The sequence below is a fragment of the Phodopus roborovskii genome, unplaced genomic scaffold (assembly GCF_943737965.1).
Source record: "Phodopus roborovskii unplaced genomic scaffold, PHOROB, whole genome shotgun sequence".
NCBI lineage: Eukaryota > Metazoa > Chordata > Mammalia > Rodentia > Cricetidae > Phodopus > Phodopus roborovskii.
Genome location: NW_026126412.1, coordinates 7202342 through 7223133, shown reverse-complemented (window position 1 = coordinate 7223133; position 20792 = coordinate 7202342). Strand labels below are relative to the sequence as shown.

The following is a 20792-nucleotide window of genomic DNA, read 5'->3' as shown; positions in this document are numbered from 1 at the left end:
AAATACAGAAGGACATCCCCCATTAGAATCAAGCAGAAATCTTCAAGTGACTTATAATAAGCTAGCATCTAGGGGATAGGTTTTATAATCTTTTATCCTGAGATAAACATCACTAATATTTTGTGGTAATTTCAATCAATAATATTTCTTAGAATATATATATATATATACATATATATGATACATATTGACATATCTTAATACACATGAATATGTGTTATAATTTTTCAAACTTGAACAGGGCTAACTCCTCAAATATTCAATTGGTGAAAACTTATAAAAATACTTTTGCTTATAACATCAGCAGACTTGAATTTGGACATTGAAATCTGTATTTATAAGTACTCCTACTCTTATGGAAAATTAATTGGATAAAAATAACTTCATGCTTTAATGTTCAGTTCTTGGTGAAGACCTTTTGAGATTAGTTACTTGGTATATCTTAATTGCTGTTATTAACATTAGTATTCTAACCCTAACTTAAGCATTATTAGAGAGTTAATCTACTAACTTCAAGTTACTATTAGTATTTTTCTAAAAGTAAAAAGTAAGTATAGACACCCAGGTCTTGTTGTAATTTTTCTCATAACAATCACAAGGAATAAATGAGTTGATGTGTGTAGAGTACTCACCCCTAGGATTTGTATTAGTAAGTGCAGTTGATAATTTTTCTCTTGGTTGAATTATCTATAATTGTCACTCAGCCCTTTGCAGATATTTTCATTATATCCTTTCTTACCACAAAGGATCTTCCTTTCTACCATGAATGTGAAACATAATATTGTGCACAGTGAATAGTATTAATTGGTGGCAGATTAGAAAGAAAATTGAAAAACATTGAGAAAAGATTATTAATGTAAACCCATCAAAATAAAATGCTCACAAGGGCAGTGTATATGAATATAGACATGTGCATAGCTATGTGCATTCCAAGCTAAGCAAAAAATATGCATACAGATTGTTTGTAGTTGTTTCCTTCCTGCTTTGTTATTAAATATTTCTTGTGCCTATAGAGTGGCCTTACAATACTTGGTGTGGAGTCATTACACTTGACTTAGATTTGAGACTCATACAAGTATGTGTGCATAGCTGTTCTTCAGATTTCTGAGAGTTCTCTGGGGCTTAAGTAAAATAAACTGTGCAAGAGATAACACAATAAGAGCTTAATAAATACACTTATTTCTAAATATCTGTTATTGATTATAACATGGAGCTTAGTGAATGTCCAAACAAACACAAAAAAGGATTATTCTGTGTTTGGTAAGTTTCTGTGTTCAGAATGGAAAGCATTGTGTTACATTTCAAATCTATGTAACTGAGTTTTGTAGATCCTACTTAGCTTTTACTGCTTAAGGTGAACATGTATAATTCACCATACAATATCTTTTAATAAACACTTAAGACTAAGAAATGCTACTGCTAGTAAATTAATATTGTGGTCTCCTTTATGAAAGAGGAAGGTGGCTCAGTGAAGGCAATGGGAACATCCCAATTCAAATGCCAAGAACCTATATAAAAGTCAGATCTGTAGTCAGATCTGGATATTTATAATCCTAGTACTCCTATGGTGTTTTAGTTATTTTTTCTGATACGAGACACCATGACCAAGGAAACTTAGAAGAGAAAGCATTTAGTTTTGGCTTTCTTGTAGTTGCAGAGGATGAGTCTATGACCATCATAGTGGATAATGTGGCAGCAGGCAGGCCAACATCGAGCTGGGGTGGTAGCTGAGAGCTTATAGGTAATTTACAAACTGGAGGTAGAGAGATAGAGCCTGGTCCTGACATGAGCTTTTGAGGCCTCAAAGTCTATCTCCAGTGACATATCTTCTCTGCAAAGGCCACACCCCTAATCCTTCCCCCAAATAGGGACCAGATATTCAAATTTAGGAGCCTATAGGAGCCATTCTCATCCCAATCACCACACATGGAGAGGTGGAGATGGATGCAGAAGAGTCTCTGAAGTTTGTTGGTTCACTAGCCTTGTACTAGCAAGGAAGAGACCCTGTCTCAACCAAGGAGAAGGCAAGGGCCAGTGCTCATGGTTGTACTCTGTCTGCCATACATTCAGAGTGGAGCAAGTACACCTGCTTTCACACACAGGAATGCACACTCATGCACACACATTGTACACTTAGAAAATTCTAAGTAACAAGGGAGAAAGACACTCTATGTTCAAAACCATTTTATTAATTTATAGTCTCCCTCCATGCCCCCAACAAAACTTGCTTTTAAAATATTTCCTCTTTTGATAAAGACAATCAGCTTAATAAAAATGTCAATTCACTAAAGCTAGCAAATGAATAACCATTCAGAGATAGTGTATACCTGTATTACTTGAGAAGCTTGTATGTTGTAGCATACAAGCCCCCAAGTCTCAGTTCCTTTATCATAAATGTTTGCCTCTGTATGCAAGAGTTTTATGGTAGTGTGCCTATTCTTCTGCCTGCCATGGACTGCTCTTCTCCAACCAGCCATCCAGGCATAAGATTCTCCCCATCTCTGCATGCTAGCTCTTTAAAGGTCTTGGGGCATCTTCTCTATTCACTTTCAAATGGGAAAAAAACAGGCAGGAGGGTTGTGAGGAAGTTTGAATGTAGTAGCTGCTATAACTTCTACTGCTAATCTATTGATAATGAAGCCACATTGTTCTACCTAATTTAACAAGAAATTTGAAATACCAAGTAGCCTAATGGGCTTGAGAGGAAACCTTTTACTTGCTACATGTTAATATGTCATGAATAGAATTTTAAATTCAAAACTACAATTATCACAAACAAATACTATTTCTCCCATGTTCATTGTGTTCGTCTTACTGGATTTTATTTCTTGCAGGTAATGGTTGATGAATCCCTTTTGTCTGATGATCCTGATTCATATGTGGCACTGACAGTCGTTCGGTCCCCAGGAGGAAAGGGGGCTGTCTTACTTCATTGGGCTATAGAAGAGAAGGCTAAAGATGTTCTCAGTCCTTGGAATGGGACACTTCATTTTGCTGAGGTACAATCAGACTCTCAGTTCCTGTAACTTTTTTCTTATTTTTTTAACACAGCATTGTGGTATTGGTTTTGAATTTACATGCTAGTGTTCAATAGTATTTTCTTTTTTGAAATTCATGTGCATTGAGAGGGACTGGGAGGAGACAAGGAAAAAGAGAGGGACATGGAAGGAGTGGTATCAGATTGCAGAATTCAGAGCCTACCTCTATAACACATTCCGCTACTGCCCGAAGGCTGAGTCAACCAGAAAAACCCAGATATCTGCTTGCCATCCACAGTGCTAACATTACATACATTTTATCACTGGGTTTGATTTTCTATTTTCTTTTGAATTTGCTCTTTTACTATCCTAACTGTGCAGAACTTCCACAATGAGTTAAAACATTGATATTGCACAGTCTTTAAGACAATGTTAAATCTACAAATGTCTAGCAACAACCTAAGAATAATAGGCATAGAAGAAGGCAAAGAAGCCCAGCTCAAAGGTGCAGAAAACATATTCAACAAAATCATTGAAGAAAACTTTCCCAATCTGAAGAAGGACATGCCTATGAAAGTACAAGAAACATACCGAACACCAAATAGACTGGACCAAAGCCAATATATTAGACACACACCATAGTCGCATAATCTCAACCTTACAAACTTAGATTTTTAAAGCCATTGCCACTTTGCTAACATGATTGAGATAATGTCTTGAGTGTCCACTGCAGAGATGTGGATTAGCGACAGAATTGCTCTGTGCGTGCCTCCCCCTCTTTCCACTGCTATCTTTTCTGTTTACCATTTGTCTTCTGCCCATTCCTGCTGCCCTTGCACCCCTATTATCCTTAGTGGTCCTTCCTTCTCATACCTTCCCTTAGCTGAGCGATTTCTTAAGAACAGTTGTTACGAGAAGGAAAACAATCCTTGAGGAAAAGAAAGAAGAAGAGGTACACTGAGGATGATAATTACATTTTGGAGATGATGGGGGATACATACATTTTTTAAATGTTTTTATTTAATTTAGAAACAATCTTATTTTACATATCAATCCCAGTTCCTTCTCTCTCCCATCTTCCCTTGCTCCCCAACAACACTGCCATTCACCACCCCCATCTACTCCCCAGGTAGGGTGAGGCCTCCCATGAGGGGGGGGAATCATCAAAGTCTGTCACATCATTTGGGGGAGGGCCTAGGCCCTACAGTGTGGGATACATACACTGTAACCTCCGTCCCCACTCTGCATGTGAGAAGCCGACCCTGTCTCGTATGCAGCATTGACTAGCTTTGCACACGCTGCTCTTGCCAGCTCTATCCCTTTCATTTCAGTTCTTTGCCTGCATTGCACAGTATGCAGTGTCATGGGGAGGAGCAGTGGTTGTGCAATCACACCTTTAAAGATTGTCGTGCATAGTCATGGGTAGTATACAGAGTTATTATAATGAACCCCATTTTACAAGAGATGTACCTTCTCAAAATTATGTGGGAGCTACTAGAAAAATGTGACTCCTGCTTGAGACCTTACGTGGTGTTCTCACGGGGCGCAAGCCTCTAATTCTCAGGGTGCAGTGCTTTGCTCTCATTCCCATTCCTTTAGTCTCTACTTTTGTTTGTGACCCTGTGGTGTCCACACATGTGAACAGGAGCACAACCAGCTCACTGTCAGAATCACTCAGAAGTCTCTTATGGTTTTTCCTTTCTTTTTTTTTTTTTTTTTTTTTTTTTATTTGAAGAAAGAGTTTATTTGGCTCACAGGTCATATTCCATCACTGGAGGAAGTTTGGGATGGAACTCCAGGCCAAAAACCTGGGGATAGACAGAAGCCATAGGGGAATGAAGCCTACTGGCTTACTCCTCTTGGCTTGTTTAGCCTGATTTCTTATATAATGCAGGACTGCACAGACACTGCCTAGCCCACAATGGGATGAGCTCTCCACATGAATCATTGATAGAGAAAATGCCCCATGGGCTTGCTTGTAGGCTAGCCCAATAGGTGCATTTTCCCTATTGAGGTTTCCTCTTCCAAATGATTCTGCCACAATTGTGTCAGTTTAGCAAATAAAAAAAACCCCAGGCAACTGACACCTTATCTAGTTGGCACAATATATTCCTATTAAACTATAACCTTTTCTTTCTTTTTTTCCCAAGTATTTCATATTAATATCAGTATCTCAGTATAAAACACATTCCAGCTTGTAAAATTTCAGTCTCTTTAAGACATCCGGAGTCTATTTTGTGGGCTCTGGTAAAATAAAATAATAAGTCACATGCTTCTCATTTTAAAGAGAAAAAGCCAGAGCACTATTACAGTGAAAATAAAGTAAAAAACATAAAGTTTGACAGTATAAGGCTCAGCGTAAGACTTCTGGGATTCACTGTCTTCTGGATTCCCAAGGACATGACAGCTCTTCTCCAGTCCTGCCATCCACAGAATACATATCTTGTCTCATAGGCTCAGGCTGACTCTACTCCACACATACTGTCTTTGGTAGTCATTCCATGGTTAGTACTGATACTTCCAAAATGCTGGGGTCTCTGCTGCAACTGGCCTCTCCTGAGATATCTTCAGGAATTCCTCTCATGCAGAATTCCAAGCTTCAAATTCTTGCCATGGCCCATACAACTCTGGGGCTTCAACTAGAAGCAAGGCTGTGTCTTCTCCAATGGCCTCTCACATGCCAAGTCTCCTCTGCTCCCCATGATTTCCTCATGCCTACATAACTAGTACCTCTTACATGTTAGCAAGCGTAGCTGCCACATGACACTCTTAGACACAGCGTTAGTCTACTCGAAAACATAGCTTCTGTGTGCTGACCCTGAGGAAACACTTTCAGATTATTTTGTCTCAAGGATGTTTGTCTCTTCATACTTGAAGCTGATTCTTCAGCTCCAGCTGACCAGTATTAATTGTCCCAGCAAGCAAAAGTTTGTTTTACTTTTGTGGTTCTGAGCTCTTGATTTTTTTTTTTTTTTTTTTTTTTTTTTTATGAGCTATACATTTTCCACATTCCCCATCCTTCCTCCCCTCTGCTCTTTTACTCTTCCTCCTGAACACTCCCAATTTCCTCAGGAGATCTTGTCATTTTGTCATTTTTCCCCTTCCTAGGTGGATCCATGTATGTCTCTCTTAGGGTACCTTTTGTTACCTAGATTCTCTGGGCTTGTGGCCTGTAGTCTGGTTGTCCTTTGCTTTATATCTAATATCCACTTAGGAGTGAGTACATATTAACATATTATATTTGTCTTTGTGGGTCTGGTTTACTTCACTCAGGATGGCTTTTTCCAGTTTCCTTCATTTGTGTGCAAATTTCAACATGTCTTTTTTTTTTTTACGACTGAGTAGTGTGTAAATCTTTACACTACTCACACCATTGTGTAGATGTACCACACTTTCCTTATCCATTCTTTGGTTGAGAGGTTGATTCAAAGTTCTGGCTATTACAAATAATGCTGCTGTGAACATAGTTGAACAAATGTTCTTGTGGTGTGAGTGTGCATTCTTTGAGTATATGACTAAAAATGGTATTGCTGGGTCTTGAGGTAGATGGATTCCCGATTTTCTGACAAACAGCCATACTGATTTCCAAAGCAGCTGTAGAAGTTTGCACATCCTCTCCAGCATAAGCTGTGATCAGTGTTTTTGATTTTCTCCATTCTGACAGGTGTAAGATGGTATCTCAGAATAGTTTTGATTTGCATTTGATTTGCATGGATAAGGATGTTGAACAATTCCAATTGTGATTTTTCTTTTGAGAATTCTATTTTTAGATCTGTACCCCAATTTTTTTTATTGGATTATTTGGTCTTTTGATATCTAGTTTCTTGAGTTCTTTGTATATTTTGGAGATCAGACCTCTGTCAGATGTTGGGTTGTTAAAGATATTTTCCCAGTCTGTAGGGAGCTATTTTGTCTTATTGACCATATACTTCACTCTACAGATGCTTCTCAGTTTCAAAAGATCCAATTTATGCACTGTTGCTCTCAATGTCTGTGCTACTAGTGTTTTATTCAGGAAGTGGTCTCCTGTGACAGTACATTCAAGGCTAGTTCTCACTTAACTCTTCTGTGAGGTTCAGTGTGGTTGGTTTTATGTTGAGGTCTTTGATACATTTGGACTTGAGTTTTGTGCATGGTGATAGATATGGATCTATTTGTATTCTTCAACATGGGGATATTCAGCTATGCTAGCACCATTTATTGAAGGTGCTTTTTTTCAATTTTATCATTTTAGCTTATATTGGAACAGGGCCCAGGCCCTCCCCATGTGTCTAGGCTGAGAGCGTATCCTCTAGGTGGAAGGGTTCCCAAAGTCTATTTGTATACTCTTGATTGAATTTAGGAGGATTTTTTGAGGGGTTAGGTGAGAAGTTTTTAAGACACTTTGTACTTCAGTGAATTTTGAATCACTGGTATAGGTTTTCTGAGCTCATCTACCCATGAATCTTCCCCATCATCTTTGTGCAAGAGTCATTGTTGTCATCTGTAACCAGTATTACAAACCTTGGATTTGGAATGTCAGCCTTTCCCTCCTTTTCCTGAATGGTAATTGTATTGATAACTGGAGATTCTGTGACATGAAAGTTGCCTTGCATGTTTCCCAGATGTGTACTTATCCAGAATACAGTAAATTCTTATGGTGCATGGAAGAGTTGCTAATACTTCTGCATTTGTGGAGTGTACCTACTCACTGAAATAGATTTGTAGTCCTTGGTCAACATGCCTGATGCTTTCACAAGAATAGTGGCGAAAAATTCAGTTTTTATATTTTGTGCATTCCCTGCTGAGGGAAGACAGAGACTGGACTTGTTTCTACCTCGTGATATAAACAAATGTCCTTTTAATATAGTCTGTTTGAAATCAATTTTCCTCATATATGGGTTTGTGATTTCACTGCATAAAGTGATTCTCAGTGTAGTGTTATTATCTGGTGTTTGAGAGCAAGAAGGCTGTGATTCAACATAGATAGCAAATGCTATGTATGTGCTAGATAAACTCACTCAGGTATGAATTATGGTTCTTATTTAACACAAAAACATGTTAGAACAACTCTAGGTGTGAAATAATATTCATATATCTAGTTATAACCAACAAGGATCCCAAAGTTAATTTAAGGTTGCAAATACATTTTGGACTAACTGTCTAAGGATTAACAAACTCTGGGGCACCTCAGATAAATGTCTGAATACACAAATAAGGATATGCAAGAATATTTGTGGTAACATTTATTAAAATAGTAAATAAGTAGTTAGATGAACATAACTATAAATACAAACAATGGAACTTATACGCATCAAAGGATAAATAGACTCCCATAAGGAAACACAGATGGCTCTAGCAGCATAATGTACCAAAGGGAAACTTGAAATATAGACAGTGCATGTAAAAGGATGGCAGGAGGGAGCAGCTTTGAAAAGTGGGACTGAAATGAGAGACAAAAAGAAACAAGGAGAATATAGAAAGGTGAAATAGAGATACAGCTGCAGACAAATGTAGAGTGAATGTAAGTGATGTCTAGGAGGTACAAGAAAAATGGTTATTGACACATAAAGTGAATAATATTCAGTGACTTAGCATTAAAGATAAAAATTCACATCAGTCAAATGAAGAATATCCAGGAATGTGTTCAGTAAGGAACAAGCAAGATGTACATGAAAACAGAGAAAAACAAACCATTGAACTTGCAGATAAATGATAACTCCAGTCTACAACAAAACACCAGACTTCTGGATAGAGACCCCAGACTTTCATGAGTTAGCCCCTCCCTGCTGTGGCTTTCAGGCAGTGTTGCCAACCAGGAGCGTACCAGCAGCCTAGGGGCCATGGGTACAAGACATCCCTAGGACTGTCGACTGCAGCTATGAAATTATCTGTACACAGCCCACTGGGTCTTGTGCATATCAGCCCGGTGGCCTTGGTCTCTTTGGATTGTGAACAATTAGCTCAATTGGAATTTTTCAATAGTGGAAATTTTTTGGTAAATTTAAGAACTGTGGTTTTTCTTTTTATTCCTTCCTTCCTCCCTTTCTTTCTTTTTTTAACTTCTTTTCTCAACAAACTAAAGTGAAAGTTGTAGTTAGAGATAATTTTTATGTTGCAATTTTCCCTGCATATAAATCTTAATTGTAGGTGACAAAAATGGCTTCTTAAGTAGTTCAGGTACATAAATCATATTTTTCTAGTGAGAACATTCAAAATTTGATTCTGCTACTGTTTTTAAAATTGTTTTTCCCTTTTTTAAATGCTGTAGGGTGAGTCCCAAAAGACCGTTACATTGCACACACTTCAAGACAGCACACTGGGGGAGGACAGACACTTCACCATTGAGTTGAGGGCAGATGAGGAGATAGAAATATCTCCAATAAAAGGTAAGAGAAATAAATTCACATGCTTCTTGGAATGAAATGTATCCAAAAATAAGTAGTTGCACAGGTAGGCAATGCTAGGTTTTATAATTTGTAAAAATGTGCATCAGTGTAAATATATATTTTATCTGTATTATAGGCAAAGTTTTTTAAATTAAAAGTATAATACAGTACTTAAAATTTATACAGACATAGATCATATACTTCCAGGTTTTTTTCTTTTAAAGAAAACTGTTCACTATGGTTATGCTTATAAAGTATGATATGAGCACTAAATGATTAAATACTAGTGATCTGTTAAATGTCACTATATGTTATAGCAGAAAAATTATTCATTACATTAAAGAATAATTAATTTTTAAATTAAAAATTTGTGTGTGTGTGTGTGTGTGTGTATGTGTGTGTGTGCGTGTTAATGGGAGTGTGCATGGGAGTGTGATGTGGTATGCAGGCCAGAAGAACTGAATCTCACTGGGACTGCATTATCTTGAGTTAGGAGCTGCCCTGCGCAGAAGCTGTGGCCTGAACTCAGGACTTCTATAAGAATACTGCATGCTTTTAGATGCAGAGCCATCTGTTCGGCCCCAAGAACTATTTTTTAAATGATTTGTTTATTGTGTGTATTCCACTATGTATGCACATGTGTGGGTGCGTGTGTGCATGCATATGTGTGTGTGTGTATGTGTGTGTGTACACACACATGCACCTGCAAAGGTGCCCATGGAGGCCAGAAGAGGAGATCTGATCCCTTTTAGCTGGAGTTTACAGCCTTTGTGAGCTTCTTGTTGCAGATGCTGGGACTGAAACTTGAGTGTTTTCAAGAGCAATAAGTTTTCCTAACTTCTAGATCATCTCTCCAGTCCCAAGAATTCTTAATTACACATAATTGTTATGAAATTGGGTTTCATATCAATATGCTCAATATAATCCCACTTTGTTATGTTTTTATATTAGATGAATCTAGAATTATTATCTTGAAGTGCTGATAGTGGTGCTTGATTGCCTATAATTTTTATGTATTTATAGCAATCATATAGTACATAACTAAAAAAATTAACACAGAATGTGTTATTAAAGCCTGTGTCTGCATGTTTTATCTGAAATTATCACTTGGTTATTTTAGCATTTCATAAACAAACATCCTAATTCTTAGATCTTTATAGGAAAGATGGGTCTGAAATGATTTCATTGTGCTGTGAGTATTAACGACCGTAAGGATGAGAAATTTTAAAATGGAAATTTGCTTATTGTTACACAGCCCTTTTGTAACATTGACACTCATGCTAAGCAAGGCTTGGGACTGCAAGTGGATCCCGTGGCCAGGGATGTTCTCCGAGGTGTATGTACCACTAAGGTGGTTGGTCACACCCTTCCTTCACATTGGTCCATAGTATGGACCAACCTGTGAAGCAATCCTATCGAGGCACCATTTCCTTCATACATTTTAAATTAGGTCAGTGACATCACATTGAAACGGCAGGACTGATGTTGCATAGGATGACTCTGCACAAACTAAGAATAGACCCATGAGGCAAGAAAATCCCGCATCAACATAAACAATCTCTCACTGTATTTCTGACTCATTGTGGCATACTTGTAGGTGGCAAATTCATTAAGCCATTGCTAGGAATGCAAACGCATGATAATCTGTCCATGTTTTTTTTAATTTTCTTTCCTATGAAACTCCAGTGTGTGCTTCTGGAAGCAATCTTCATCAAATACGGCTAAGTTGTTGTATGCATTCTCAAATTATGAGACATTTTAATTCACGTTTTAATAATAATTAGTTATCAGCTTTGTGACTTGTAGTCAGAAAATTAAAAGTTAAGAAAGGTGCCCTTAAGACTGTCACTGGCTAAGCCTCACAGCCAATAGCAGTAGGACGAACACTGCGGGAGTCAGTTCATGCACGCGGTGGAGGGGAGCTTGCTTACCATGAGGTGAGAGTGGGGTTCCATCAAGCTTCTCCTGGCTGCTTCTGCAAGTGTGATCATGCGAAATTCCTTGAAGGCTCTAGTGGCCTTCACTACCCTTCTGGTTAAAGGTGTATAACATTACCTACCTGCTGAGTTTAGTTGGCTAGTGTGCATGTACACTTACACGTTTGCATCAAAATGGGCTATGTGATCTTGAACTTAGGCAGTGCATCAATAATCATTCGAGGAGATAAGGGTGCATCCGAAGTTGGGATTGCTTCGTCATCTGGACACATCATTATTGGGGAGCCCTCAGCAACATATAATGGCACTGGCATCATCAGGTAAGGATTTGATGATTTTTTTTCTTCATTTTATTTAGATAGTCTAGAAAGCAGAGTCTGTCAACCTGTGGATCGTGATCCCTTTGGGGTTTGTGTATTAGATATCCTGTGTATCAGATATTTATCTCACAATTCAAAATAGCAGCAAAGTTACAGTTATGAAGTGGCCACAATATTATTTATTTTTGAGGGTTACCACAACATGAGGAACTGTATTAAAGGGCAGCAGATTAGGAAGGTTGGGAACCACACTCAAGCATACACAATACTCATTGTCATATTGCATACAGGTAGGCATTGTGTGGAGAGTAGAACAAACTTCAGGCAGAAATTAAGAACTGTACCTGAGCTGTCCTGAACCCAGATCACAATTTTCCTGGCTCACTCAGGGATGAGCTGCACAGCTAACAAAAAGAAAGTACATGGGTCAGGCAGTGGTGGCTCACACCCTTAATCCTAGCACTCGGGAGGCAGAGGCAGGGACAGGTGGATCTTTGTGAGTTCAAGGCCAGCCTGGGCTACAGAGTGAGTGCCAGGATAGGCTCCAAAGCTACGCAGAGAAACCCTGTCTCAAAACAAAACAAAACAAAAGAAAGTATATGGGGGGTGGTCAGATAGTCCCGCTCTGTCACTGCATATATAAGCAGGTGCTTCCTCTGTTAACTTGAAAAGATTGCAACTTGTATCCCAATACTTAGGCAGAGCTCTGTGAATTTGAGGTCAGTCTATACTATAGCAAATTCCAGGCCTGATACAGGTGAGATCCTGTCTTCCAAAAATCCCAAATGTAGAAAAGGTATGGTAAAAATCAAACCAAAATTGTATTTATTTCAGGAGTAAACACATAGATTTATCAGTCAAAAGGTTTGTTTTATGTGTTATTGGGATGAAAATAAGATAAATCCACAATTTTATTAATTGCTACTGAGTGAACATTAGATAAATTTAGTAGCAAAACATGATTTAAGCAAAAAAAAAAAAATGCAAAACTTAACTTTTTCAATGCTACAAGTTTGAAAACATTCTTTCTTAGATCAGGGAGAGCGCCAAGGTGCAGATTCCTCCTGTCAGTCACTTTTTTCCCTAAGAGTATGAATTAGTTCAATGATATTAAAATATCACAGTTTTTGTAGGAGGATATTAAAGATGGAAAATGTCCAATTATAAGTTGGAAAGCTTTATGATTGGATAATCTAGAATATTCAGCCCATAACATCACTAACCTGTTATCTCATTGAGATCATTAGTCAAGGCATGGGAGGCCTGCCCCTTTCAGAATGGAGATGAAGGAGGTGTGGATGGGGGTTGGGAGAGGTAGGTGGCAGGAGGGACCTGGAGGAGAGAAGGGAGGGGAAACTGTGGCTGGTATGTAAAGTAAGTGAAAAAAATAATAAAAAAACAATTCACCAATTTCATGGCAATTTTATATTCACACACAAATGAAAGTTATTAAAATTTTCTATATTAAGAAAAGATTGTTAATCAACAGGTTTACATGTAAGATTCTGTTGCATTTCCACACAATACAACTGCTAGAAAATCATTTCAAAGGAAAGTATTGGAAGTTTCTGATTCTTAAACATAACTAACTCAGTGTGATGGTGGGCAGCTTTGTATCTTCCCGCTTTCTTCTGAGGGATGAAGCAGCAGGCGCCAGTGAAGTGTGTGGATCGGACTGGAGGCTATACCCTGGCAGCTGTCTGGAGTCCACACCTGGTCTGTACTTCCTCCTCGTCCACGAGTCTCCACGAGTGTGTCTGTTCCTCAGCTGATCTGTTCGGCTGTTGAGAGTCTACATGGATGTTAAACAATATCCACAAATGCTTACTTTTCTTCCATTAAACCCGAAAATCGGTTTAAAGGCACAGAAAATGTTTAGGAAGTACCATTAATTTAAAATGAACTAAATATATATCCATGTACTCTTGTAGCCTTGTTCGTGGCCCAGGGGTTTCAGGGGAGATCACAGTGTACTGGAGGATATTTCCTCCTTCCGTGGACGAGTTCGTTGAAACATCAGGACAATTGACAATGCAAGACGGACAGTCTGAGGCTACTGTAGTCATTCAGGTACCAATGTGACTGCCTTGTGTTATTGCGCGTGCACGTGAGTGAGTGAGTGTGTGTGTGTGTGTGTGTGTGTGTGTGTGTGTGTGTGTGTGTGTGTCTGTGTCTGTGTGTATTTGGAGGGAGGTTACAGATTCCATGGCTTTTCTATGGGTAGGATTCTTCTTTACATTTTACACATTCTTCTAAGAATGGCTTTTTTTCTTTCTTTTTTAAAAAACTTCTCCAGGCTTTGAATGATGATATCCCTGAGGAGAAGTGTTCCTATGAGTTTCAGCTCACTGGAATCAGTGAGGGTGGAGTGCTGAATACAGCCAGCATCACCGCCAGCATCACCATGGTGGCCAGTGATGGTCCTTATGGCTGGTTCTCATTTCTACATGAGCAGCTTCGAGTTTCAGAAGGAGCACAGAGGGTATGGTGTGGACTACTTCAGCTCTTACTGTTTCCTTTGCTTCTAGTGTACTCAGCAGTCTTTATAGTGCATTTTGTTTTCCTTCCTTTTCTAAAGCTTTACCCCCTTAGTGGTTTAATTTCTTTCTGGTATCATTTTTATAACATGTAATGTCTATAATCACATAGAGTTAAATTTAATTCCAATGTAATTCCAGTCAATAGCATCTTTAATTAGAGATGATTTGTTCAATGGCTTAAACATTCAAATTCAACAGGTAAGCAATTTTCTCCTAGGTTAATGTCACAGTGGTCCGCTCAGGTGGCTCTTTTGGACATGTGCGAGTCTGGTGTGAGACTGGTAGCAGGACAGCCAAGGCAGGCTGGGACTTTGTTCCTGTATCAGTGATGCTCTTCTTCGAAGCCAGAGAGAGGGCGAAAAGTCTGCATGTTGAAATCATTGATGACAACCTTGTTGAAGGCCCCAAGGAATTTATTCTTACGATTACAAAAGTAGAGCTCCAGGGAAGGTAAAGGCAAGGGAATGAGGGTGTGTGAGGAGAAAGAGGGGAGACATTGGGTCAGGACTGAACAAAGAAATTAAGATAGACTGCTGCTTTCCTAATTTGCTAAATGTTACCTCCCACTTCCGCACTGAGGGAACATGATCCTGATATGTTCATTTATCCAGCAAAGCCAGGAAATTGATGACGAGACTTTTCCAATCCTGTGGGTTTAGCCTGACTGTTTTCTAGGGTGGTGGTCATCTGGGGTGGCAAGAATTGCTTCCCCCTCCCCCTCCCTTTCTGGACCCGTGAATGAGCTGGAGTGGGAGGCAGCTGTCCTTGGTATACCAAAGTCTGTGCTAGCTTTTCAGGGGTAAATAAGATAGATCCTTGCCTGATAGCAATGTAAACTGGTAAAACAATTCCAATGGTAATTGACAAAACTGATGCAGCATGACTTCAATGAAGGGTCAAAATTCATCATATTGAGGCTTGTTCCTTCCCTGGAGCTGACTTGATTGTCAGAGTAGGAGGCATCACTAGCACAGTGCACTTCTTGGTTGAATTAGCCTTACCACCACCCCTGTCCAGAGGCTGCACAGGGCCCAGGAGTGGACCCTTTCCCTACAATAATGCATGGACTAAGAAAAGACTGGAGGTTTTCTTATGTGTTAAAATATATGTTCATTATTTATATAGTATCTTAGAGTTCCTATTTCTGCACGGAAATACCATAACCAAACAGCAAGTTGGTGAGAAAGGGATTTATTTGGCTTATACATCTGTACATATTGTTATTTATCACTGAAGGAAGTCAGGACAGAGAACTCCCACAGGGCAGGAACCAGGAGGCAGGAGCTGATGCAGAGACCATAGGGGCATGCTGCTTACTGGCTTGCTTGCCCTGGCTTGCTCATCCTGCTTTCTTCAAGAACTCTGGAGCACCTTCCCAGATGGCATCACCCACCATGTGCTGGTCCCACTCCCAGCAATCGCTGAGAAAATGCCTTACAGCTGGATCTCATGGAGGCATTTCCTCACTGGGGTCTCTTCCTCTCTGATGACTCTAGCTTGTATTAAGTTGACACAAAGCCAGCCAGTAAACATGTAAATATCATGCTTCAAATTTTTCCCAAGTTCAGTATGCATTATCTTACCCTAGAGAGATAGAATTGTATTTTGAGTTCATATAAACATCAAGTCTTCCTTTTTCAAGAAACGGTTCCTGTCTGGCAGTGGGAACTCAATTTCTCCCCTTGCTCAATGTTGCCTAAGTGAATGCAGTTTGGGAAGTGTAGACCCCAGTTATGCCTGCATGTTTGTGGCTTTGATTAGTCAGGGATGGAAATCTTGCCTTCTGGGCAACTCTTTCAGAGATAAATTTCCATGTGAATTCTGGGAAGCAGTTTTCCCTTGCAGATAAATACTGGGCTTTCTTTGGTGTGAAAAGGGAGCCATAGAATACAGTGTGTTTCCTGTTTTGCCCCTTAGTGGAGACCTACTGCCTTGGTAGGTCTTATGGTAACCAACAGTCCACGACAGATCTTGATACTGAAGAGACCAGTTACTCCTCCCATATAGTGTTTTAACCATTATTTCTCTAAGTTTGCTTCACATGAGATCTTATTTAGCAGCTTTCAATCTTTTAGTACAAGGTAATGTATGAACAACGAGTAAGAATTTGGGAATTGAAGGGAGGATTGGAGATTGTTTAGTATCTTTTAAAAAATTCACTTACATTAGGAATTGAAATGCCATGAAGGCCTCCTGGTCAAAGGTTATTGATGGGAGTGGCATCCGTCTAAAAAAAGGCTTTTGTAGAAATAGGCTGTTATCCAAGTGAGCTGAGGGCTGGGTTGGAAGATATTGGTTGTATTCATTTACATTTCTTTGTAGTCTTATTTTTATTTTGTCCAAATTTGTAATTTTATATTAGCCTTTGTTTCATGTAAGCATAGACACTTGGGAGCAACATAAAAGCCTTTTTTGAAAATATAACTTCACACAAGATAGCCTTAGTATTGGGGACATTCAAGATCATGACAGTGCTGGAGTAGAGCATCCTCCACACAATGAGGCAGTGGGCTCACTGTGCAGCACTATAACACAAATGATGTTGCACCACACTTAGAACTAAGGCATAGGAACTAGAGAGACCATTAAGTTCGTGCTATGTATGTGTATGTCCATTATTTTATTTTGTTATGCTTTATTTTTTGTTTCCTATAACTTTGCAAGAGGGTATGATTTCACCATCCAAGAGAATGGACTTCAGATAGATCAACCTCCTGAGATTGGAAATGTCTCTATTGTTCAGATCATAATAATGAAAAATGATAATGCAGAGGGCATCATTGAATTTGATCCAAAGTACACTGCAATCTCAGGTAAGCTTACCTGGCTTGTCACAATGGTCACACATTTTCTGAATTGCAAAGGAATCTGAATTCTCATATGCATTATTTTTGTCTGATCACAAAAAAATATCTCTATGTTTAAAAAACATAGAGCACCACACATGTGCCATGTATGCATATATGCACACTAGTACTCTCTCTCTCTCTTTCTCTCTCTCTCTACACTCACCATGGTAGAATAAAGGTTCCTTTAGTGCATTATTTATATTTTGGCTAAACATGTAGAAGCAATCAGAATACTGATTGCTTTTATACACACTCTGTGTTTATCTGCCATTCTGTGTATATCTATCTATCTATCTATCTATCTATCTATCTATCTATCTATCTTATTCATGAATAGCATGAGGAGGAAGAATGCCCATACCCATGATTGGATAGGTTGCTTATGTTTTTAAAAATTAATCACTCTAACATTAAAAGATAAGAGTCAACAGAACCTTCACTAATTTTTTATTAAAGTGACAAGTGAACTGTCACAACCAGGAGAGTGAGCCCTGAACTACTATTTTGAGTGACCTTGTCCATCTTGGCTCTACAATGTAAAACTCAATTGCTTTTTCTAGTAACTAGGCAAATTCCACATTCTGTTTCAGTGGAGGAAGATGCCCGCATGATCTCGATTCCGGTGTTGAGGCTTCATGGAACTTACGGCCCCGTGTCAGCTGATTTCAGGTTCCAGGGAGTCTCTGCTGGCCCAGGCTATGTACTGCATGGTGGCTCAGTCACCTTCCAGCATGGGCAGAACCTCAGCTTTATAAATGTCTCCATTGCTGATGACAATGAAAGGTTGGTCATATAGGAACAGAGTGGGCATACATAAAGTGTGAGTACCAGGCTGTAACTTTTACTTGTTTTTTACACTGGTGATGAACATTCCTTCTGAGAAACAACACTTGAGAGAGCTTGGAAAATACCAAGATAGAGGGAACTGTGGTTGTATGCCTCATCCCCCCACCCCATTAAAATCTGATAAGGATGTGGCAGCATCTTTGTGTCATTTTATGGAAGTCTAATGGCTTTTGAGTCTGCTATTTGTATGGCTGAGCACCCTCTCCCTGGTGTGTGCCTGCTGTGCCTTGAACATATATGGCCAATTTGGAAAATGACTAGCTGGTTGGGTTTTACAAGCGTTTTGATATGTATAGACTTACACATTGCTCCTTCTTGCCATGCAGTATATTGGACGAGCAGCTTGAAATAATGCTCACCAGAGCTACTGGTGGAGCCATCCTTGGGCGCCACCTAGTGAGCAAAATCACAGTCACCAAAAGTGACTCTCCATTCGGCATCATAAGATTTCTCAACCAAAGCAAAATTTCTATTCCTAACCCCAACTCCACAATGGTTTTGCACTTGGTGCTGCAGCGGACTGGAGGACTCTTGGGAGAGATTCAGGTAGAGTCATTCTTCCTGTGATGTTAATAGTAATTCCAATGTATTATAGATGTTGCTGGATTTTTCTTATTTCCCAGATGTGTTATTTATTTGTTTGATGGTTTATTTATTTATAGTTTTTACTCATTGCAAGTGTTAATTTATTTCTGAGCCTGATGAAGTTTATTGATGTGTATAAGTGTATGTCTGTTTTCCGTAACTCTTAGCAGCAAATTAGGAAGTGAATGAACGACTCTGGTAAGTATCAGTCAGCTCAACAGGTGGAGAACATGCTTGGGAATGATGTGATCTCTGTTTGCACAGTTTCCACTTGGATAAACTCGAATAGCAGCAAACCAGCTTTTTTAAAAAGTATCAATGCGGTTAATTTTGCTTGTTACGTTGGGACGCACAGCCTGAGTGACCTGGGACACCCAATGTGTGTGGGAGAAGGGAATGATGGGGAGGGATAAGCCTGACCTGTTGGTAGGAGAAGGCTACATGCTTGGGGCCTGGAATGAAAGGGTCAGATAGAACATAGGACGTTGATCACATAGGATCTAGGACTGATCCAGGAAAGTTCGAGGGATGGACAAGAAGTCAGCAGTGCAGTGGGCAAGCAGGAAGGGTGGTTGGGGGCCTTTACTCTATCATGAGTGATGAGAGAGACAAAATGTGAACAGCTTGTTGGGTTAAAGATGGAGGCTGAAGAGGAGAGAAATCGTGGTTGCTTCTAGATGCAGCTGGAATGTGGTGCCAGCCTTATGAAATTTCAGAGTTGATGTGAATATTTGAGAATTCTGCTTTGCACATGTTAGTTTGAGATCCTGTTAGACAGGCCCATGGAGGTGTCGCATGGGCCAAGCAAGCATGCTTGCTGTTAGGTGACCAGGAATGGAAAGGCATGGCAGGGATTTGTGTGCAGGGAGCCACTGGAACTGTGAGGCTGTGATACAGCTAGGGCTTTAAAGACTGTGGAGCTGAGCCATGGGCTCCTGCTTTATAGGGATGGAAGAAGGAAGGCTGGGAAATAAGGAGTGAAGAAAATCAGGAAGGCAAGAGTCCTGTAAGCATTGTGTGAGGCAAGAAGAAGAGGCATGCATGTTGATTCCAGAAGGAGGGCGTAGCCCAAAGCTACTAACATAGGAAGTGATAAGTGAAAAAAGCCAGGTGGCTTTTCCCTCCAGAGGATATGAAAGCTATACAGATTCGAATTCTGAAAGCCTAAAGCTATGTTTGTTATAATCCAAATATTAGTATCTGATCAAACTTATGAACACTTGTACTCATATTTACAATGGAAATTTAAGTATGTTCAGAAAAAAACTGCACAGGGCAGCATTTTAAGTGTTGGTGTCTTATTCTGTCATTCTCTGATTGGCAGGGTCCAGGCACATGCTGTGCAATGTTGGACTTTACCAGTATTTTTATGTCTGTAACATGACTGCTTAAAACACAATTTTGCTGTCCTGTGATTATTACAAACTACTAGGTACTATTTTTCAACTTCCTTATTTGAAAATATTTTTTCAGCACAGATAAACCAGGAATTGCCCCAGTGTGTCCTAGAATCGTTTCTTATTTGTGTCGTTTTTGTAATAGCACATGTACTGCAAAAATCCCCTGCTTAAAAGTGGTCTTCTCTACTAAAACCCAATACACCTTGCAGGTGAGCTGGGAGATAGTAGGACCCAATTCTCAGGAAACCTTACCGCCACAGAACGGAGACTTCGAGGACCCAGTGAGTGGGACAGTCTCTTTTGGAGAGGGAGAAGGTGGCCAGAGAACCATCATTGTCACAGTTTGTCCTCATGAGGAGGCTGAAACTGAAGAGACTTTCATTGTTCAGCTTAAGCCTTTGAAAGATGCTACGTTGGATCCCAGAGCTAAAGCTGTTGCAATAACAGTAAGTCTGAATGCCTTTGTGCAACACTTAGGATTTAATGGGTTTGTCAGAAAGTTATTTCTATTGCCTGAGACATGCTGATGCTGAGTGAAAATATTAAAACCTACAGAAGGGGTTGGGTATGTGGTTCAGTTGGTGTACTGCTTGCCTATCGTGCATGAAACCCAGGATGTGAGCCTAGCATCCAAAATACCAGGTGTGGTAGTATACACCTGTAACAAACAGAATCTCAGCACTGAGGAGGTAGAGGCAAGAGAATTAGAAATTTAGGGTTAGCTTCTGCTGCATAGTGAATATGAGGCCAGCCTGGTATACAGGAGAACCTGTCTCAAAACAAACAATTTCCATGAGTCAAAAATTCTCATTTTTATAATAATTATATAGCAGCTTCATTATTGATTTTTTTGCTCAAAAATTTAGTGAATGTTAAAGTACATATTGCATAATTTTAGAATGTGGTGTGTGGAGAGTATTTGACATTTCTAGAGAAGAGGTATTTATTGTCATGGTAAACAGAGTATCT

At 39.4% G+C, this 20792-nt stretch overlaps 1 protein-coding gene across 1 annotated transcript in view; it reads left to right on the top strand.

Moving 5' to 3' along the window:
- Positions 1-20792, top strand: part of Adgrv1 (adhesion G protein-coupled receptor V1) — a 468823-nt gene that overhangs the window by 128952 nt on the left and 319079 nt on the right. Inside the window, exons 59-68 of the mRNA XM_051182821.1 lie at positions 2835-2999; positions 9229-9346; positions 11483-11603; positions 13535-13673; positions 13900-14085; positions 14361-14593; positions 16808-16956; positions 17583-17775; positions 18165-18384; positions 20033-20269. Of these exons, the coding sequence (XP_051038778.1) occupies positions 2835-2999; positions 9229-9346; positions 11483-11603; positions 13535-13673; positions 13900-14085; positions 14361-14593; positions 16808-16956; positions 17583-17775; positions 18165-18384; positions 20033-20269 (1761 nt within the window). The remainder of the gene's footprint in view (positions 1-2834; positions 3000-9228; positions 9347-11482; positions 11604-13534; positions 13674-13899; positions 14086-14360; positions 14594-16807; positions 16957-17582; positions 17776-18164; positions 18385-20032; positions 20270-20792) is intronic.